The 22,292-nt window shown below is 35.0% G+C and overlaps 1 protein-coding gene across 1 annotated transcript in view; it reads right to left on the reverse strand.

Annotated features, from left to right (window-relative positions):
• Nucleotides 1-22,292, reverse strand: part of LOC138707929 (ephrin-B1-like) — an 83,153-nt gene that overhangs the window by 24,094 nt on the left and 36,767 nt on the right. Inside the window, exons 2-3 of the mRNA XM_069837997.1 lie at nt 7,498-7,666; nt 1,900-2,010 (exon numbers count right to left, since the gene is read on the reverse strand). Of these exons, the coding sequence (XP_069694098.1) occupies nt 1,900-2,010; nt 7,498-7,666 (280 nt within the window). The remainder of the gene's footprint in view (nt 1-1,899; nt 2,011-7,497; nt 7,667-22,292) is intronic.

Consider the following 22,292-nt stretch of genomic DNA (forward strand, 5'->3'; position numbering starts at 1 on the left):
AACAGATGGAAAAACTATTTTGCGCAACTACTAAATGTACATAGGCCAAATAGAAATGATCGGGACGAAATTGAAATACAAACTGCTGAGCCATTTATACCCGAACCCACGCTTTCAGAAGTCGAAATTGCGATAGAAAATCTGAAAAAGTACAAGTCTCCAGGTATCGATCAAATTCCAGCAGAATTAATACAAGAGGGTGGAAGTGCATTATATAGCGAAATTTATAAACTTGTACTTGCTATTTGGGAAAAGGAAATTGTACCAGAACAATGGAAGGAGTCCATAATTGTACCTATTTTTAAAAAGGGGGACAAAACCAACTGTGGTAACTTTCGAGGAATATCACTTTTGTTGACGTCGTACAAAATTTTGTCCAATATTCTTTTGAGGAGATTAACTCCGTACGTAGATGAAATTATTGGGGATCATCAGTGCGGTTTTCGGCGTAATAGATCGACTATTGATCAGATTTTTTGTATTCGGCAGATAATGGAGAAAAAATGGGAGTATAAGGGTACAGTACATCAGTTATTCATAGATTTCAAAAAGGCTTATGACTCGGTTAAGAGGGAAGTATTATATGATATTCTTATTGAATTTGGTATTCCCAAGAAACTAGTTCGATTAATTAAAATGTGTCTCAGTGAAACATACAGCAGAGTCCGTATAGGTCAGTTTCTATCTGATGCTTTTCCAATTCACTGCGGGCTAAAGCAGGGAGATGCACTATCACCTTTACTTTTTAACTTCGCTTTAGAATATGCCATTAGGAAAGTTCAGGATAACAGGCAGGGTTTGGAATTGAACGGGCTACATCAGCTTCTTGTCTATGCAGATGACGTGAATATGTTAGGAGAAAATACACAAACGGTTAGGGAAAACACGGAAATTTTACTTGAAGCAAGTAAAGTGATCGGTTTGGAAGTAAATCCCGAAAAGACAAAGTATATGATTATGTCTCGTGACGGGAATATTGTACGAAATGGAAATATAAGTATTGGAGATTTATCCTTCGAAGAGGTGGAAAAATTCAAATATCTTGGAGCAACAGTAACAAATATAAATGACACTCGGGAGGAAATTAAACGCAGAATAAATATGGGAAATGCGTGTTATTATTCGGTTGAGAAGCTATTATCATCCAGTCTGCTGTCCAAAAATCTGAAAGTTAGAATTTATAAAACAGTTATATTACCGGTTCTTCTATATGGCTGTGAAACTTGGACTCTCACTCTGAGAGAGGAACATAGGTTAAGGGTTTTTGAGAATAAGGTGCTTAGGAAAATATTTGGGGCTAAGCGGGATGAAGTTACAGGAGAATGGAGAAAGTTAGACAACACAGAACTGCACGCATTGTATTCTTCACCTGACATAATTAGGAACTTGAAATCCAGACGTTTGAGATGGGCAGGGCATGTAGCACGTATGGGCGAATCCAGAAATGCATATAGAGTGTTAGTTGGGAGACCGGAGGGAAAAAGACCTTTAGGGAGGCCGAGACGTAGATGGGAGGATAATATTAAAATGGATTTGAGGGAGGTGGGGTATGATGATAGAGACTGGCTTAATCTTGCACAGGATAGGGACCGATGGCGGGCTTATGTGAGGGCGGCAATGAACCTTCGGGTTCCTTAAAAGCCATTTGTAAGTAAGTAAGGAGGGATAATCACTTACTGACACAAAAACCAAATAACTGCAGAAAGTGGCTACTTCAGTGTGGATTATTGGTGTATATTTATTACTTAGATAAGAAAATGCAGTTTAGTCTGCTAATTAATTATTTAAACAAGTGTATTTTGAAATGACTGGTAGAATTTATGTAAAACTCTATATCCATTAAACGTGTAAATTTTCCAATTAAATTTCACTAGATATTCGAAAGTATACAACACTTACTTTGGTTGTTAAGATCCTCAGGTCGGCAGCAAACCTTGAACACAACCTTCATATTGTGGGTGGAGCACCGTCCACCAATACGTCGGTGCAGATCATCCTTGGATGATGTGGCTGAAAATGTACAAAATCTACAGTGAAATCTTCGGTACTTACTCTTTTTATTAATTAACCTTTAGTACTGGACAGTATGTATGCACTTTATTGTATGTCAACTTATTATCACTAAAGCCTACATAATAAGGGGAGATTAGGCTGTTAGGACTTAGGTCAGTGTTTAGTTACTACTGAAATATTAAAACTACCAACTGTTGTTCTTTCGTGTTATGTAAATTGTTTCATTGATGAAATCAACACAAAACAAAATGTTCTTAACAGAAAGTAAGAGAATTGAGGTCCTGGTGATTATATGATTTGATAACATAAGACGTACACAAAAAGAGGTATGCAGTTTTTAACTAAACTACAATTATTTATCTAAAACGTTGTCAGAAGATGGTCTACCAGATCTATTTATGTCTCTGACATGCCCATGTTCTCCGAATTTCGCTTCTATTCTAATCACAGTTGATCATATTATTATTATTATTATTATTATTATTATTATTATTATCATCATCATCATTATATTTTAAATTTGATCCATTTAATGTATAGATTTCATTATGGTTCCTATTGTGGCCACTGTCATTGTCCTTGCAGTAATCCTTATCGTGATTCTTGTTGTGGTCAATTTCATTGTCCTTGCAGTGGTTCATGTCATACTTATCGTAATCATTGATAGTGTCCTTGTAGTAGCCCTTACCGCAGTCAGTCACTTCCTTGTAGTTTTCCTTATTGTTGTCAGTTATTGTCCTCGTAGTGGCTCTTATCATGATCCTTATCGTGGTCATTGTCCTTGTAGTGGTCCTTATCGGGATCCTTATCGTTGTCGTTGTCATTGTTCTTGTAGTGATCCTTATCGTGATCATTTCATGGTAATCATTGTCCTCGTAGTACTCGTAATCGGTCCGCACCTGTGGAGTAACGGTTAGCGCGTCTGGCCGCGAAACCAGGTGGCCCGGGTTCGATTCCCGGTCGGGGCAAGTTACCTGGTTGAGGTTTTTTCCGGGGCTTTCCCTCAACCCAATATGAGCAAATGCTGGATAACTTTCGGTTCTGGACCCCGGACTCATTTCACCGGCATTATCACTTTCATCCCATTCAGACGCTAAATAACCTAAGATGTTGATAAAGCGTCGTAAAATAACCTACTCCTCGTAATCTCTATTGTGGGCATTATTACTGTTCTTGTAATGATCCTTTTCGTTATCATTTCGTGATAATTTTCATTGCCCTTGTAGAGTCCATGTCGTGATCCTTATCGTGGTCAATGTCACTGTCCTTGTCATGGTATTTATCATGATCTTTGTGGTTCTTGTGGCGCATATCGTGATAGTTAACGTGATCCATTTCGTTGCCTTGTCTTTGTTTTGTGTTGTCCTACCATGGATCTTTTTGTCTTTGACATGGCCCTTATCATGGTGCTTTTCTGGTCTTTGTGGTCCTTATCGTAGTCCATTTCATGGTCATTATCGTGATCCTTGTCGTTTGTCCATGCCGTACTCCTTATCGTGGTCCTTGTCTTTGTCCTTTTCGTGGCCCTTATCCTCTTAGTAGTCCTCGTTGTCTTTGTTATGTTCCTTATCGTGATCCTTGTTATCTTTGTCGTGGTCATTTTTAGTCCTCTTTATTGTTATGGTCCTTATCTTTCTTGTTATTTTCATGGTCCGTATAGTGGTATTTGTTGTCTTTGCAATGGTGCTTATCGTGGTCTTAGTTCTTATCGTGGTCCTTTCGTGACTCTTTTGATCCATATCGTGTCCCTTATCATGATCTTTGTAGTCCTTGTCGTGATGCTTATCGTGATCCTGATTGTGATCCTAATTGTGGCCTTTGTTGTGGTCCATGTCGTGACTCTTGTCGTGGTCCTTGTCTTCGTCTTTGTTCTTGCCGTAGTCCTTATAATAGTAGTTACTGTTGTATTTGCCATGGTCCTTGTTGTTTCTCACAGTCCATATCATGCTCCTGGTTCTTGTCGTGGTCCTTGTTCGCTTTCTCGTGGTCACTATGATCTTTTTCATTGCTCTACAATTATCATTTCATAAAAAACATTGTTTTTCCCCTGCGATAAGTGACTTTTTGCCACACAGTTCCTTCCATAGTTTCATAAAAGATAAAAGATTATGGGACGTAATCAGGGATCTGTACCAGAAATGGACAGATAAATGATAATATTTTGACTGGTGTGTACTTTGGAATAGCTGAAAATACGCATGCACTGCCAGATGTCTTCCTGCATGATATTGCATGGACCGCGCTATACAACTTAACTAGTTTTTCGCATCACCAAGAGTAGTCTCATTCCTTTTTTTGGGGAACTGTACATTACTGCACTACTAGGCATTGAGCAAGGCAGTATATATACGCCTAGATTCCACCTGCAAAAACACCAACTCGTAACAGAATAATGAATAGCTGTATCTGAAAATAAGTACTGTAAATATTATGGTTGATATATGAGGCGTCTAGAATCAAAACCCGCCAAGTCCATCGAAGAAAAAAAATGAGATAAAGTTATTTTTCTGTGTATCTTCGCATGGCCAATCCGATGCTGGCATTATTTTTCTGCAATATCCGCTGGATTCCTCTGAAAATGCTGGACAAAAGTTAGGGTTAGTTTCAATATCCGCTAGATCCAACTGAATTTCGGCCATTGTTAGTTTCAAAAACCTCAAAGTCCCTTTCTGCCAATCAGGTTGTGGGACTGCTTTACCCAGCATTCCTCAGCTGTGCGATGTTGATTTATTATTTGTGTGGTTAAGCTCTTGTTAAACCTTATTAAGTTTAATTTCTACTCTAATAATATTCAGTGAAATGGTGGATAGAATGAGCAGTGAGTTACAAAAATGTTAACAAAGAAAAGCTCCTGTAAAAACACTAAATAGGGAGAAATGGAAAAGAGAAATAAAAAGGAAAGAAAGGTATGTGTGGTTGAAATTATATTTTCATCACATAGAAAACATGATATGATGAAAATAAATATTATGTACAGTATTAAATTATTATAACATACTGTAGGCCTATTCTTACCAATTAATAATTAATTACGTAATATTGTCGGTACTCCTCTTGTGCCCTCCTGCTATACCAGCTTGTAATCATGCTGTTGGCAGTAAATGGAAATCCAACAGTTTAAGTTTGTTGGACATAAAGAAGTTCCATTCCGTTTTCTACTCTTCATCAGATAATCAGCAATAAGACTATTTTATTACTGCACAAAATAAAAATACAAGAATGATTGGAATGTGCTCTAAATGACTGCTCACTAAAGCACCTCTAACTATTAAAAAAGTGTAAATTACATTTCCTGTGGTTGGGCATTCATTTCTCCCTCCCGATCGCATATTTGGAGTAATCGAAAAAGAAATAAGGAAGTGATTGTAGATCCCAAGAATATAAAGATATTATTAGCAAACATGGAACAATCTTTAATCTTGAAAATGAAGATGTAGGCCTACCTCTTCAAGACTGGAAGAAAGCGGCAGACATAATTTTAAGATCTCCTGCTATTTTAAGTTCAGTCCCTGTAAAAGATTTATTTTAAGACGATCTGCATTGAAAGAACAGATAACAGTGCAAGATGAGTTTAACTATAGAACTGACACTGTTGTTGCAAAGGTAGTAACAAGAAAAAACAATAGAAATGAACGTGAAGAATAAGAAGACGAAGAAGAAACTGTTAATCTGGAGGAAGAGGAATGTGACAATATTGTGTAAAATTTGTATGAACTTAAAAAATGTAACATATATTCAAATTTATACTGCTGTTATGTTTAAAGCATGTGCATAATCATACTTCATGTCTGGGTTTCATTGCCTACATAATTTGTAATGTGTAAGTTAAAATGTTTTACTTTTTGACTCATTTTTGTGCTTAGAACTAATTCTCTCACTTTCAAAAGCCTCCAAATACACTTTTCAGTTTCAAAATCAGTTAGGTGCTAATTTAACCTCACGAATTTGTTAGTTTCAATGAAGGGGCAATCCTGTAATTTGTTTGAACGTATCTAATGATAATAAAATACTTGATAAAAGCATTGTTTATATCCCAAGAATGTTTATTTATATGGAAACAGTTTTTTCCATTTTCCCACAAATTTTGTTTTATGGACTTTGAGGGTTTTGATTCTAGACGCCTATATACGAAATAACTATCACAAAAATTCAGGCTCAGTTCAATATATATATATATATATATAAAAAAGCACAGCCATGAGGTAATATCGTTTAAGGAGTTACATAAGCCTTCAGGGGTAGAAAATATTTATCTTGTTTCCTTACATTAATTAATATCAACTCTTAGCTTTATATCTCTGAAAGACATTTTAAGATATCTGTAAAACTGATCAAGTTATGCGTCAATGCCCTGCCATGCAAACAAAATACCAGCCAACAATCTACAATGCTCATTTTCTCAAAACTGCATTTTCCAGTTCTGTTTAAATCATATCGTCCACAATTTTTTTTAGATAATTGCATGGTTCTTTTTCCTAGTAGGTTCAACGAACTGTAGCTCAATCTTTAACCTATCCCCAACAAAAATAATTGAAAGAAAAAAAAAAGAAAATCAATGAAAAAATCCTTAATATTTAAACGTATGAAGAAAAATATTCTTTTTTCTCTTGCAATGCACATATTCGAATCACTGAGCTAGGGCTTGTTAATTTGAATGTTAACTGTAAGACAAAAAAAGAAAGGAATTACTAAAAATATTTAATATCCCGTGAGTAATTTTTAAATGGGAATTTGGTACAAATTATAAAATGAAGATGTTGAAAATTCACAATTCCAAAATCGTTTTAGGTAGGCAAATATTTTGTCTTTTAGATCGAAAGGGAATTTTCAGAAATTAAGAGCACAGAATTCCCTCAAAAAAGGGTTTAAGTGTATGGAGAAATAACATTTTTTATATGCTATATATAACCCCTTAGAAGTTTTTTCGCTTACTTTCCATTTACTGTAATAATTTTATACAACGAATTTCATATAGAAAAACTGAAAATGTTTTTGGATTGAATCAGAGTAAGTTTCGTTTCTAATCGGAAGTAAATAAAATGATTCTCTATTGAACACCGTTTTTAACTGAATAAAATATTATTTATAAAGAGAATTACACTCTTTTTATAGCCACAATACTGTGGAATTTTACTTAATTCTCTCTATACGTAATAAACAGATTTATGGCCAATACCTAACAAACAATAATTCCAAATATGTACTTCTTTTTTTTACTTCTTATCATATTGAATTGGGCCATTAATATGTTCACAATATTTCTCCAAGCTCAATTATGACAGGAGCATTTTGAGGATATGTTAAGTTTTACTTAAAGCTATAACAGGCCTACTATATAAAACACAATAAAAGGTCGAGATTCTGAATTTGAAAGTACTACAAATTAATGATTTTAGTTAAAAAAAATAAAATAATGTTTAACACTGCCATAAAAATAGTAAACCGTTGCTATTTCTAGAATCACTTATGCATGTAGATACTTACATATGAAGTAGTAATCCTGGCCAGGTTGGAATTCCAACCCCCCAGGTTGCGGAGTAAAAGATCGAAATGTTATGGTGAAGTACATCAACTTGTAAGGCTTATCACAAATTGCTATAATCCGAGGGTTTGGATTCGTGATCCTACAAGTATCGTATTCCTCCTTGGATACCTGAAAAACAAACATTCATATGAGTTTCTCATACTTCAATAGCACCTCAATCCTCCATAACGTTATTGGTTCCAAACAGAAGCAAAGTACGCCCTTACTCTTGTTATAGTTTGCGAAAAGTATATTTTTATTACCTTTTTGTATCTCTCACCCATGCCTCACAATATCCTCCGCTGTGGCTAAAGTTGTTGCACGTCTGGCTACTAACCCAGCGGGATCGGATTTGAATCCCAGAGAGAAGAGAGGATTTACATTCCTTTAACAGGGACTAGGTGTGCGCAACTTGTCCTGTGATTTTTTTACTTGGTTATTTAACGACACTGTATCAACTACGAGGTTATTTAGCGTCGATGGAATTGATGACAGCGACAGGATATTTGGCGAGAAGAGGCCGAGGATTCGCCATAGATTACCTGACATTTGCCTTATAGTTTATAGTTGGGGAAAACATCGGAAAAACCTAACCAGGTAATCAGCCCAAGCGGGAATCGAACCCGCGCCCGAGCGCAACTCCGAATCGGCAGGCAAGCGCCTTGGCCGCCTAAGCTACGCCGGTGATTCTGATGAGTTTGAAGACGAGGGAATCTCATTGCTGGAGTTATTTACTTAATTCAATCGTTTTAATGGTTGCAAACTTTGTAAATAAAGTTGCTACAAATTGACAACTTTTAAAACGACCGTTTGTAATCTAGAATTTGGCACCAAATCCCTACACAGTGGCTGCATCATAGTTGGCAAATTATTATTATTATTATTATTATTATTATTATTATTATTATTATTATTATTATTATTATTATTATTATTATTATTATTATATTTTTTAATTTGACCCATTTAATGTAGGCCTATAGATTTCATTTTTTGTATAGGTACTTGTAACATATCTGTCAGTATTATCCTTGTAAATTCTGTTATCTTAGTTAATATTACTGTGTTATTATTGTATCTAATGTGATCCTCTTATTTGCTAATTGCTGTTGTCTAACACATGGATATTATTAATAATAATAATAATAATAATAATAATAATAATAATAATAATAATAATAATTAAATAAATAAATAAATAAATATGATTACTTTTGTCAAAGTCAGAGCCGAGATTCAAATATCAGAAAATATTACAAATATTTAAACTATTTATATAAATACATATAAAATATATAATATATGATATGGCATGATGTGACATGATATATGATATGATGATATGATACGATACTAGTATGAAGTCTCAACATAGAATTTCTGTTACGTATGAGGTCAACCAACAGGTTGCTTTGCTTTGCTTTGGACAATCTTAAATATGCTATAGCCTACATTGGACGGTTCTTTAATTTGCCTTCTCTTGTAGTCGCCGTGCCCGGGCTTGAAAACAATTGAAAGGTTAGACTACAAGTCATATAACCTATAAATCGTTAGCTTTCACTACATGTCATTTTATATGCTGCAGTTTGTTGCGCAAACGCTTCTCTACAGATTCAGATCATGCACTTAAGACCTCAATGCATTCAATTACTTTGGCAATGTTCACAAAGATCTCACATATTAAATGTAAAATTATCCATGTATAATAACATATATCCTTGCCATATAGCCTACATAGCACAGTTCTAAAACAAAGGACAAGAAGGATATGCAGTGACATGCCATTTCCAAACGACCTACCAAACTGCACGTCATTGAATACATTCACACGATTCTTCTAAACTGCATCTGATAGGCTAAATAGCAGGTGGGATTCCAACTCACAATCAGTTCTAAAATTTCTCGTACATCGAACTTAAGTTTCGCACCACAGCTGAAGTTACTTAAATATTTCTACACTAGAGGAAAAAGTTGTATCTTGAAATTTCTTTTTACATTCTTCAATTTAGTTTTATTGTAATTAACCTCCAATTTTCCTAAGCCAAATTAAATCAACGATGTCAGGATTGGTGCAATGTGTCACAACAGAAAATATTAATATTTGATTGGTTAAATCTTCATTAAATTTTGCGTTCACTTTATTACTGTTTCGCGGATGAGAAATGAACTTCATGCCAATCAATGTCAATGATGTGGGTCACAAAGAGGGACAGTATTCCACCATGATTGTTCTGAACACTCCAATTCCCCACAAGTTACAAATATTCGTGCCGCTCCTGAGTGTATGCACAATATTACGTATATTCTCACCTCCTTATGCTTTAAATATTGATACGGATGAAAACGAAGTAGAAAAACATTCTAAGCTAAAATACATATGAAGGGTTCAGAGCCATAGTGGGCCAGCCGCCATTTATTAAAAACGGAGAAAGCAAGAATTAAAGTTAAGTGAATACCATAGTTTAATAAAGATTGACATATCATTTAGTTTTAATGTGTATACTTTATATTACTTGCTATATGTTTCCATTGAATTATGGCAATAACTTCATTTTAACCCTTGTTTTCTACAGTTCTGGTAAATGGCGCTTGGCCCACTATGGTTCTGAACCCTTCATATGTAATATGTATTTTAGCTTAGAATGTTTTCGGTTCATGAACAAAGATCTGACATATTACATGTAAAATTATCCATGTATAATAACATAATACCCTTGCCATAAAACAAAGAACAAGAAGAATATGCAGTGACATGCTTCCGGTTTCATGAACATAGTTCATGAAAATATAATAACATAATTCTGAATAAAGAAAACACTTATTATTGAAGTAATCGTGCATTTTTCTGTTTTAGAGTACGTAGGCTAAAGTTAGTATTACACAAGATTGTTAAAGCAAAAATACATAGGCATAATACAGATTTCTCTCCCTTTCTGAGGTGGGCCGAAGAATATGCGTTGAGATTTTGTCGAAATTTGACAAAAATAATCTTGAGGAATTTAAACATTTACGAGACAAATTATAATATTATAACTAAATAAACTAACAAAATACTTTCACACCCGTACATTAATTTTGTAGTGCTTGGGAAAAGTGGCACAATTCAAAAATATTAATTTTACAGGAGAAGGCAAGAACTGTCCTAAAGATACATAAAATGTTATTTCTTTTATTTCTCTTCACTGCCTATAATAATAAAAAATATAAACGTAATATTATTGTCAAAATACATTACTTATGACATTTAGAGCACAGACATACGTCTCTTTGACCAGTCCTAATAACATTACAGCAGTCTTTCTACTGGAGTTTACATTACCATTAATACAGAATTTTTAACTATAGAACAGAAAGAATGTTATTGATCAAGATTTAAGTATTTAATAAAATAATATTAATATAACATGGAATTTAAGCACGCGAACTCTGGGCTGTTATATAATTAAATAAATGTATACACTAGAGTTGTGCACAACCGGTTACGAAAAATAGAAATTATATATTGCTATTGAACGCCTAGCGCTGTAGTCAGAATGAAAAGCTCTTCCGTCTCGCGGAGTGTCTCAGGTTCGGGTCAATGAATATTCGACTCGTTTCTCACTCTTTATGGGTGGACGGCAAAGGCAGACTATATTGAGCCATGCAGGCGTTCCAAGAGCCCTTGTAAGGACGCGATTATCATCGTGTAGACCAGCGTTGTCAGACACAGCCTAAACGGAGCCGAGCGCTCCACTATAACTCGTTGCGAGCTCCGGTGCTTCCACAGACATAAGCAAGTTCACGCTCCGACTGGACGTCTCTAGCACCACAACCGGTTTCGGAGCTTACATCTCTGACACTACTGGTGTAGACCTACCATTTAACTGATAATTCTTCTGATCTCACTCCAGTCAATAAATCAATCATCCATCCATCGATCCATCCATCGACTCATTGATTGATTAATCTATGGATTCATTGATTGATTCACAGTTTAGTTCATTCATTAATCGATTCATTCATAAACTGTTTAGTCAAAGCAATGAATTTCATGTTGTCAGACAAAATGGACTTCAATATTAGATCATATTAATCTACTAATTACTAACATAATGTGCTAGAGGTCCAGGAATAAAATATACTCTTTCACAAATTATTGAACCATTTAGAAAACACCTCCCAACATAAAGATGACATGTGATAAATAAGTAAATAAGTTACTTACTTACTTATGGCTTTTAAGGAACCCGGAGGTTCATTGCCGCCCTCACATAAGCCCACCTTCGGTCCCTATCCTGAGTAAGATTAATGGCTGGTTCACAATAAACTGGATACCAGAATCAGAACGAGAACGGAAAAATTGTTAAAACGTATATAGGCCTATTTAAATGTGAGCATTCACAATTAACGAGAAGCTTGCCGGAGTCCGGGAACGGGAACGTGAGGTTGCCCAAGTTTCACAGTCTACTAGATTCATTCTGTTGTCATTATAAAGCTATTTGATCGTCGTGTATTTTGTAGCACGGAAGCCATGACAATTTCTTCTTCATGCATGGTTTCTAACTAACTCAAAAATTCAGTAGAATCACTTTCAAAATATGTAAATGTGACCAGATTATCATGTGAATTAAAATCTTAAATATTCTGTGTTATAAATTCTGAAGTTGGTTAACCTGTGTTTATGTTGGCTGGTTTGTTCTCATGAGAGAACGTCATTGGTCAATTATACGCATATAACATCAGATTGCGTAATATCGACTTTACATATCGTTATTGTCATACATATCGATATGCATAACCGTTTCCGTTCTTGGTTTATTGTGAATAAAAAATCTCCACTTTCACGTCCTCAGTTTCCAATTCTCGTTCTAGTTCTCGTTTACGGTTTATTGTGAATCAGCCTCAATCCAGTCTCTGTCATCATATCCCACCCCCTCAAATCCATTTTTATATTATCCTCCCATCTATGTCTCGGCCTCCCCAAGGTCTTTTTCCTTCCGGTCTCCCAACTAGCACTCTATAAGCATTTCTGGATTGGTCCATTCGTGCTACATGCCCTGCCCATCTCAAACGTCTCGATTTAATGTTAAATAAATAAGCTAAACATTGTTATTGTTAATACTATATTATTGTTATTATTATTATTATTATTATTATTTTACCCTCTTTGGTGATATCTGGTATTAGTTGACAACACTGAAGAGACAGCTAACTTAGCTTTTTAGGAACTACACTTACGTGATCCTCACTACAGCTGATTTCTATCTGCTCCCTATAGAATTATATGAAATACATTTGAGATCGCGTGACAGAGACAGGCGACCGAGACGAACAGCTGACAAAAAGCGCATGGGACGGCTTTCGGACCAGTAGTGTCTCGTGACGCAGCACGTGTTTTGTGGCGTAAATTAAAATATATATATATATATATATATATATATATATATATATATATATATATCAGATATTAAATTCACTAGTGGAAAAGCGGAAAATACCAATAATTTGTAGAATTAGTAACAGAATACACACCATTGCTCGACCCTGAAGTCGAATCTTACAAGGATGGCAATATTCGTGATAATATTATATTGTTAGAAAATTAAAAATAAAATTGGTAACTCAGTGATAGTTTTTCTTGTGATGATATATCACTTTCTGTTTCTACGTCCTTTCCCATTAAACTTGACACATAAACAAATTAAAATAGTTCCTGAACATATCTTCGACTAAAGACTGGTTCACAAAAAACCGGGAACAGAAACGACAATTACAACGAGAACGAGAACAGAAATATTGTTAAAATAAATGTATTTAAATGTGAGCATTCACAATTAAATTTCACGTTCCCGTTCCCGGACTCCGGTAAGCTTCTCATTAATTGTGAATGCTCAGATTTAAATACATTTCTTTTAACAATATTTCCGTTCTCGTTCCCGCTGTAGTTTCCGTTCCCGGTTTATTGTGAACCAGCCTTAACGAATAATTCGTTATTAACAAACGAAAAAAAAAACCTTTTATCTTGTTTTAAATACTGAACCAAAACAACTCCTAAACTTCAATTGATAAATGATTCGTCATTAGCAAACAAAAAATACTTCTTCACATTTTGTTTTGAATATTGAACTCATAGAATATGGACCTTCTTGTCTCTTCTTCTTATTATTCGCCTTCAAATAAATTTTAGATGCATTTTTGTAGTCATATCTCACAGATTATTTGCACGTATTGCTGTATCTATTTGTCGCACTACTTGTCTCGGTGGCCATATCAACTTCTGTGAAGCGACAAGAGATTTCTCCTACTCCTGTCTTTGCTGCCTGTCTTGATCGCTTGTCTCTGTCTCGTGTACACAAATGCAGGGACGACCGGTGCTCATGTGCTACAGCACATAATAAAAGCCTAGATCATATATACCCAGACTGCTCTGAGTTATAGGCTTAGACGGTAACAACTTTTGTCAGGTTTACTATGCTGTCATCTAGGTGTTACATGAAGAGTCACGTCATAACTCCCATTTGAATTGCATTAGAGACTGTACTGCCATCTCGTGTTCGTTTACGGTGGACGGGTGGCGATCCTGGCGGTTGTTCTCTTCAAAGTGCAACCGATTTTAACATATGAATGCGCAATCTGTATGTGCCAGACGTAAGTGCAAGTTTGAACCAATAAATTATTGAGATTTGCGATAAAATAATGAGTCTAGGAAATTGTATATTTAGTATGTAGAACTACATTTGTTTATAGATCTTTTGTTATATTATTAAATTTTGTACTTGTGAACTATATCAATAAATTAATCAATCAAAAATCTGTATGTGATCTGGGATAAAAGTAAGAGAGAAAAAGATGTTTTGTTTTAAAAATCTCAAAAATATTTGTTTAATTTAAATACAGTAGTTACCGTATGTTTCCGTTCTATATTGTTGAAGCATTTGAATCGTCCGCCTTGACACGTTTCATCATTCACCCTCCACAGTAGTGCGAGATGTGCTAAGCACAGGAAAGATGTCGACATGGAGAAATGCGCATGCTTCAGTTATCCTTTACAATTCCCCGCAAGCACTGAAAACATCATCAAACTGCTGTCCTTTCTGTGCTCACCAAAGAGCAGCCAGAACAGAATAGCCAACTTATGTATTTAGTACCTAAAATTTAATTTATTAAAAATGTATTTAAATATGAAACATTTCTTTTTTCTATTAGAAATATGGTTTTTAGCCGTCGTTTTCAATTCTTCTAGTTCATAAAATTAGACATATATGTTTTCCTTCGTAAATAAATTAATTTTAGCTTTACCCAATTGCGGACTGCCTACTGTTTGAATGAGAGGCTTGGGAACACTAACACGCGGCCGGGCCACACGCAGACGTGATTTTCAAATCTGTGTCTAAAATCATACCATAGTGGTTGTTCGCATACTGTATTATTTTGTATAGTTAAGTGTTATGTTCTTACTTTTCCGAGGTTAGTGCCTATGTTGGACTATTAATATGATTTCATTGAAAACATTATATTCTTCTAAATCTTTAGAAGATAAAAAAATAGAAATTAAACAACAAGAAAAAAGTCTAGTGCTACAAATGGAAGGATTCAATACTAAAGTGATATACAAGTTCGTCAAGAGGAAGAAGAATGTACTTCAATTTTCATTAGGATGAGTGCTGTTATTATTATTATTATTATTATTATTATTATTATTATTCGGTTTTTAGGTAAAAACCTAATTTAATCCTTAAAAGATAAGTTCATAAAAACTTGCAAGTACACGTTTCATATAAATTTATGCCTAAAATTTGTATTTTAATAGCATCTAAAAGTCCCTATTTTGACGACAAAGCCTATTTTGACCTATTAACCCATTAATGCCCAGAACATTTTTTGTGGTTTTTAGAACTAATATTCATATTCTACCATCACAATGATATGGAATGAGCATCTGAATATTTTTCCAGATAATCCGGACATTATTAGGCTATTATGGGCCTATTATTGAAGTGGCAGGATTTCCTGCCGCTGGGAAATAAAGACATCAAAAATATACTTATTAAGTTATATTCAAAACTTCGCTATACGTTTGCAGAGCACACATGTTATGAACTTCTCACTTCATTCACATAAGATATACATCGCACAAACGCTACTGATATTTGAAATAATTGTTTACTTGGAGAAAATATATGACAAAAGAAGAATAATTTTACAATGTGCTGCTGAATTTTCAGTATGATAGATTTTCTGGCATTCTAGATGCAGTGGTACAGTATATTTTTCACATACGAATGTTGTACGACGTCCACACTGCTGGCATCGTGCATTAGGATGTTCACTACGGATGACCCAGTGATCAATCCGGTCAAAACGAACATTATCATGAGCTGCTTCTCGATTTTGAAGTGCTGAGCGAGGAGAATTTCTAGGTTTCCCGTACTGGACTAAGAGTTGCGAAATGCATTTCTGTTGGAAAGTTAGTAGTGAGATATCATGTCCCAGGGTGCGATAAAGCCTTCACGCATTTACGACGGCAGCATTTAGACGCCATGCAAACAAGGGCCACCACTATTTCTTGGATCTTATTCTTATTCTGTAGGTTGATCATGGGAATCCACACCACCCATATATCTATTATACAGTGCAACTGAGTGTGGTTGGCTTATTTGAATCGTCCTCTTTGTCTTGGAACTCCAACGTTTAGTGTTTCCAACAGGAGTCGTTTTAGCAACATTGCTGGCGAATGTAACTACATTGTTGTCATTCCATCGCAATAAAATTACATCATCTGCAACAACAGACTCCATAGCTCCTCTCTCTTTTTTGCATTTTTAATTTGTTTGTATACACCCTGTTGTTGCAAATTGTTTCTGTTGTTGTTCCAATGCCTCAGCACCTAGGTCATGCAGAGGATCAATGGACGTGAAATAGTTATCAAAAATAAATGACTGCCCTTTTGGATATCAGCCTTCTTTAGAAGTCCAAAAACAACATCAAACACCTGTCCTTTCCCTGAAGTTGGTAAGTTCGTATACTATTGCCACAATATGACTCCGCATGCAGCATACAGTATAGCCATCTGCAGTACAAAGAGACCAGAGCTTCAAACCAACCCTTATTGGTTTTGCTCGATTGAACTGTTTGGTTCAATGTCTGCCATAATACGGGACAATTGTTTCACTAATACTCAGGTGTTCTGGAATGTCACAGATTTTGAATGAGTTATTTGTTATTTAGTATATCGAAAATTGGCCTAACCTTGTAATAGCGATTATTAGAAATTGCCATATTATCAGCTAAATGCAGTCGTCTCTTATATCGTCAAAAGTATTCCACCTAATTGAATCAGAAATCCAAATGTTATGTAAATCTGGTAATGTACTACAATAAAGTCGCCTATGTGGGAGTTTATTTTATCCAGAAATCAAAAGAATGCCAAGAAAAACTAAAATATTCTCTTTTGTTGTAGAGTTAGATAGATTTTTTGAATGCAGTAGGTCCTACATTGGTCCACGATCAAGCCTATGAACTCTGTCGGATGCATTAGCTGGAATGTACCGTAGCGTTTCCTTGAAATAATCCATTTGGTTGGGATGGTATGGAATTTTGAATGCCGAAATATTTTCCCCAATTCTGGAAAAAAATATATTGGTGGTTATGGTGGTGGTGATGGTGGTGGTGGTGGTGGTGGTAGCGGCGGCGGCGGTGGTGGTGGCGGTGATGATGATTGAGATGCTAGTAGTGCATTACTTTCGTTATAAGAATCAGAATCATATTGGTCGTCACTCTCTGAACAGGATCATTTTCCACTTTATCATCACTCTTTACAGAGTCTTCATCTATTTCGGCCTCAGGTTGCTCTCGTGGAGGAAGAACGGCAACATTCAGTCGTCTGCGATTCTCTTTACCCCATATTTACATCATATCACATATTTCATTGACAGTGTCCAGCCGTGAACTGAAAAAATGTTCAAATCACTATAGGTATAATATAAATGACTAAGTTATATCCCAGTGGTAGGAAAACCTGCCATCAATGTTTAGGCTATAATAAAGAGCATAATAAATTATGAAATGATGTCAATCACAAGTTATTCAAGTAGTATGGTTTACTGACTATGTATTTTCATAATCAGGTGGTATTTATTACTTTAAAAATGTGTACTACTTATTCACTTTCTACCTGGCTGCAAGCCATCTTTTGAAGAGAAGTTGAATCGTGACTTCGAACCAATGTACTGATGCAGTCAGTTCACTTATGTCGTTAAAATTCGAAAATACAGTGCGGAGCATATCTTAGAACCCATTGTTGAAGTAGTCATAACAAAAAAATTATTTATACATTGTTAAAAAATTTAAAACTTGCTTGGTAGGAAAACCTGCCATGGGCATTAATGGGTTAAGTATGTTTCATCTCTAATAGGTCAAAACACCCATTCTTATTTTGAAAATTTGTATTTTAAATTCCAAATTTGTTCCTGGTGCTGTTGGAAATAAGTACGGGATAAACTGGAGCAAGTTCTGCAGAGAAATGAAGGACTGCAGGACCTACGTACTGCTCCAGATATCGTAGCAGGGAAGAACATGGATTTACAATGTAACATTCCTGTCCATCTAGTGTCAAAATTGAAATACGCTCCTGTTACTTCAGTGGATGTGGAGCGTTCATTTTCAGCATACAAATTTGTATTGAGTGATAGACGACATTGCTTTTAGAAAATTTAGAAAAAGTATTAGTAATTTATGGTGAAGCTAATTATGGACATTAACGGACAAGGCTTGGTAAAAATTGATTTTATTTGACTTGTTTGTGTACTGAATTTATGTCTAAAACTTATTTTTCACATTTAATTGTTTAGTTTATTTATAACTAGTTAGATATTTGTTGTTCTTGTACTTTTAGTAGCAGTGGTGGTAACGGTGTGTAAGTATTTAAAATTATTAAATTCTAGAAGTGAATTCCTGATGATTTGGAACATGTTTTTAAACAAAACATTATTTTTGTTAGAACCTATTTTCAATTCTTTAGAGACTATTTTCTATACTTTTAAGCCTATTTTAGGCACCTAAAATTACATTTTAACGACCTAAAATCCGTACCCTAATTATTATTATTATTATTATTATTATTATTATTATTATTATTATTATTATTATTATTATTGTACTAGTAGTAGCACATACGTTTAAAAAGTCACCACTGCACAAATGGTAGCTTTAGCAAAATTCACCTGGCGTCAATTTTCTTCTTACGAAGTTCCCTCGTTTGATAAGAAATATCTACAAGACAACTCGTGAGACCTTACGGATACATATCATGGACAAAGCGAAATCAGAAGCAGAAAATATGAAGACTGACTGCATTATCTATATAACGCAATTTTTCGGTTCTCCTTCCACTCCACGCCATTACCATTGTAGTCAGAGATTACGCTTCTGCTATCGGAAACCAAATTATATCCCGTGAACATTACTCTTTTCGTTAAAATATGATTCAAAACGGTCTACGAACTTAGCCCATTGGCCAAAACTTACAGTTGCAAAACGCAGTATATGGCGAAGTGTTTAAATTCATATTGTATTATATTCTTCTAGGTTAACTCAAGCGCAGCAAAGAGGTCACAATGACCACAGAACCACAGAGTCAAAGATTAATTTGAACACAATTACTCAAGAAAATAATTAGCCGCTGTTAGAAACCAAGTCCATTTCAAATCAGTAGAAAGTGACCAAAGAGTTAGAAGACACACAATATTACAGTCAAGCGACCGAGTTATCAGTCATATTGTTAACCCTTATTACCCTGGCAATGCCGTATGGCATCACTTACGGAAGAAGATAAACATGTTAAGTTGGCTAACCCGTAATTTCCAGCAAACAATTTTAAGTGTCCAGCTGCATAGTCTGATTGTTGATTGTATTTTCCATACTACACTCTTATTTCAAGTGATACAATTCGGTATTACATATGGCGTGACCTGTGAGACGCAAGAAATGGCTGTCCGATTTTCGTAAATAATTAACTATAAACTTAAATTTATTTTTATAATTTTATTATTTTTATAAGACTGTTAGCCTATAATGTTGCAATCAGTATGCGAATAATGAAAAATCTACGTATTTTTTTATTTATGGACGCAGCACTGAAGTAAATCTACGTGATATCGTTTGGTACCTCCAGGCTTATATGTTAGCACTTGTGCTCACGTGCATCAATGTCGGTTAATGTAACCACCGTTTAAAATTGCCTCCTAATCTCTGGTTAAGGATTTTTACAGTGGATCGACCTCGGTTAGGAATTACTCGCATATAGGAGGTTAACCACGGTAATCTCTAACCGGCCATATTCGAACGGTTAAAGGAGATAACCAGGGATTAGTAAGCCAAGTAAAACAAAATGGCGGCCAGATCCACAGGTGATTATATCGAAGACGATTATTATTGTACAGTACCTGAATTGCTTGGATAGAGATGATGGTGAGCATGAAGTTTCTTTAGTGGAAAGAGAATTCTTACGAGAAATTAGGTGATAGGAAATTTCAGGTGGGATTTCGTTTATCAAAATCTAGTGCCATTTCTGCTGCAACAAATAGGTCACTTAAAATAACACAGAAACAGTTTCATTTCTCCTATGGATCGGCTGCTTATATTACAATTCCATGCAACTGATCTTTTCTGTATTCTCTATGTCACTGGCTGAACGAAGAGAGGTTATGGATGGATCTTAGAATAATGCACAGTTCCCTGTATGAATTGGGGTCCTGGATCGTTCACACATTCGTACTAATTTTCTTCATCCTTTTCCTTTATGGATATTCCATCTTTTTCATATATCATATATTTAAATACAGTAATTAATTCTATCAATACTTCAAACTCACTAGGGATATAGTCATTTTTGCATTTAATTTTCAATTTTGTACGATTTTAACCTAACAGCACTGAAAAACAAAGAAATGCAACTCGCAAAATATTACAGCGCCCAAAGACAAACAAATGCAACGAGAAAATATAGGATAAGTTTGTTTCCATGTAGAATGGAGTGAGCGCAGTCGTTTTTACACTTTGTCTATTATATTTGCAGAGGAATGGACGTTTTCGTTTAGTCATTTTGTAGAAACAGTGTATCATCATAGACTTTACGCTGGTTAAATGAGATGTCAGCTAACCATGTTTAAGTAATCGGTGAATATGAATGGTGCACAGAAATTACATTTTAACCACGGTTACTGTTTAACCGCCGTTTTGTAATCTATGATTATTACGTTTTTAACCGATGTTGATGCACTTCGCATTACTGTTGTTCGAAATAGTAATAACATAAAGGGAAGAAGTAGGCTCGTTTGCAAAGTTATCACAATATTTCCATTTCTTTTTGTTGTTTGGCCCTAACTGATGACATTCTATGTATTTTAGGGGAAAAAGTCTTGAAGAAGTTCTTTGTATTGTTGACGAAAATGAAAGTGATGTTCAACAAAATAAACATAGAACCTCCGGATGCTTCAGTTATGGCAATTGAAGATTTAGCTGATGAGGATGAGGGTGGTTTACTTCATTCAGGGCAGGTGCTGAAATAGTTTTTGCGCGAAAAGAACAAATAAACAATGATGAAATTGAGGATAAGAGTTCCTTTAGTATCATAATGACATCAAAAAAATAACGACAACAGTAACTCAAAATTCGATAGACGATCTGAATCAAAGCATCGGTAAAAGACAGAAGAAAATATGCTTCGTGAATTCAGAAGAACTTTCAAGCACCATAGATTGAATACCACTGTTTTAGAACGTACTCGTCGATATACGCATTTCAAAAACAATCCAGATCTTCAAGTAAGTTATGAAGAAATGAGAGTATTCACTGGTACACTAAACCTGAGTAAATATACTATTTTACCTGGGAAACGCAGATACTGGAATTTCTCTACAGACATGACAAATGAGATAGTTGTAAACAGCAGTAAACAGTGTGAAGACAAAATACATAAATTGAAACTCCTAATAGATATCATGAAACGCAAGTTCTCGGAGAATTTCAGAGTCTAGGAAAATTTGCTTATGACGAATGCATGATACTGTATTATAGGCGCCATAGTTCTAAGCAATTTATCAGAGGAAAACCAATCCGATTTGATTAAAAAGTTTGGTAGCTAAATACAAAAAAATGGTTACCTAGTAAACTTTGATATGTATCAAGGAAAAACATTTGGGCAAAGCAGCACCCCCATTGGCACAAATGATAGACAACCTGTATCGTATTTTCATATGATGAAAGAATTGATGATGGCTATTATTTTTGTCAACTCTAGATACAGCAATCCGCAATGCATGAATTTGACTAAGGCAGCTAGAGTTCAGGAGAAATATCGTTCAGACATATCTGGTCAGGTACAGAAATCCTCCAGAAGGTCTGGAAGATCACCAGTGGTTCTTTGCATAGGAACCAACTCAAGGTGTCAGACAGCATCAGATATGATGGGCTGGATCACCTTGTCGCCCCAACCAAGGATAACTATGAACTTTGTAAAAGCCAGACTAGTTCCAGTGCCAAAAGTGTGATTTTGAACTATGTATTGACTGCTTTGTTCAGTTCAATTCAGAATGAAAATTGTATTCATTTCACGTTTTGTTAATTTTTCTTCAATTATTTTACATTGTCTGGTATTACTTTCATTTTCTAACAGAAACTCCATCTAGTTATATAATGCTATCATAAGAGCCTATTGCAGCGGTGATCAAAGCGGGTGTCGTGATTACATCGTGTAATCACAGAGATTCAAACAGAT

Source organism: Periplaneta americana, chromosome 10, assembly GCF_040183065.1.
Source record: "Periplaneta americana isolate PAMFEO1 chromosome 10, P.americana_PAMFEO1_priV1, whole genome shotgun sequence".
NCBI lineage: Eukaryota > Metazoa > Arthropoda > Insecta > Blattodea > Blattidae > Periplaneta > Periplaneta americana.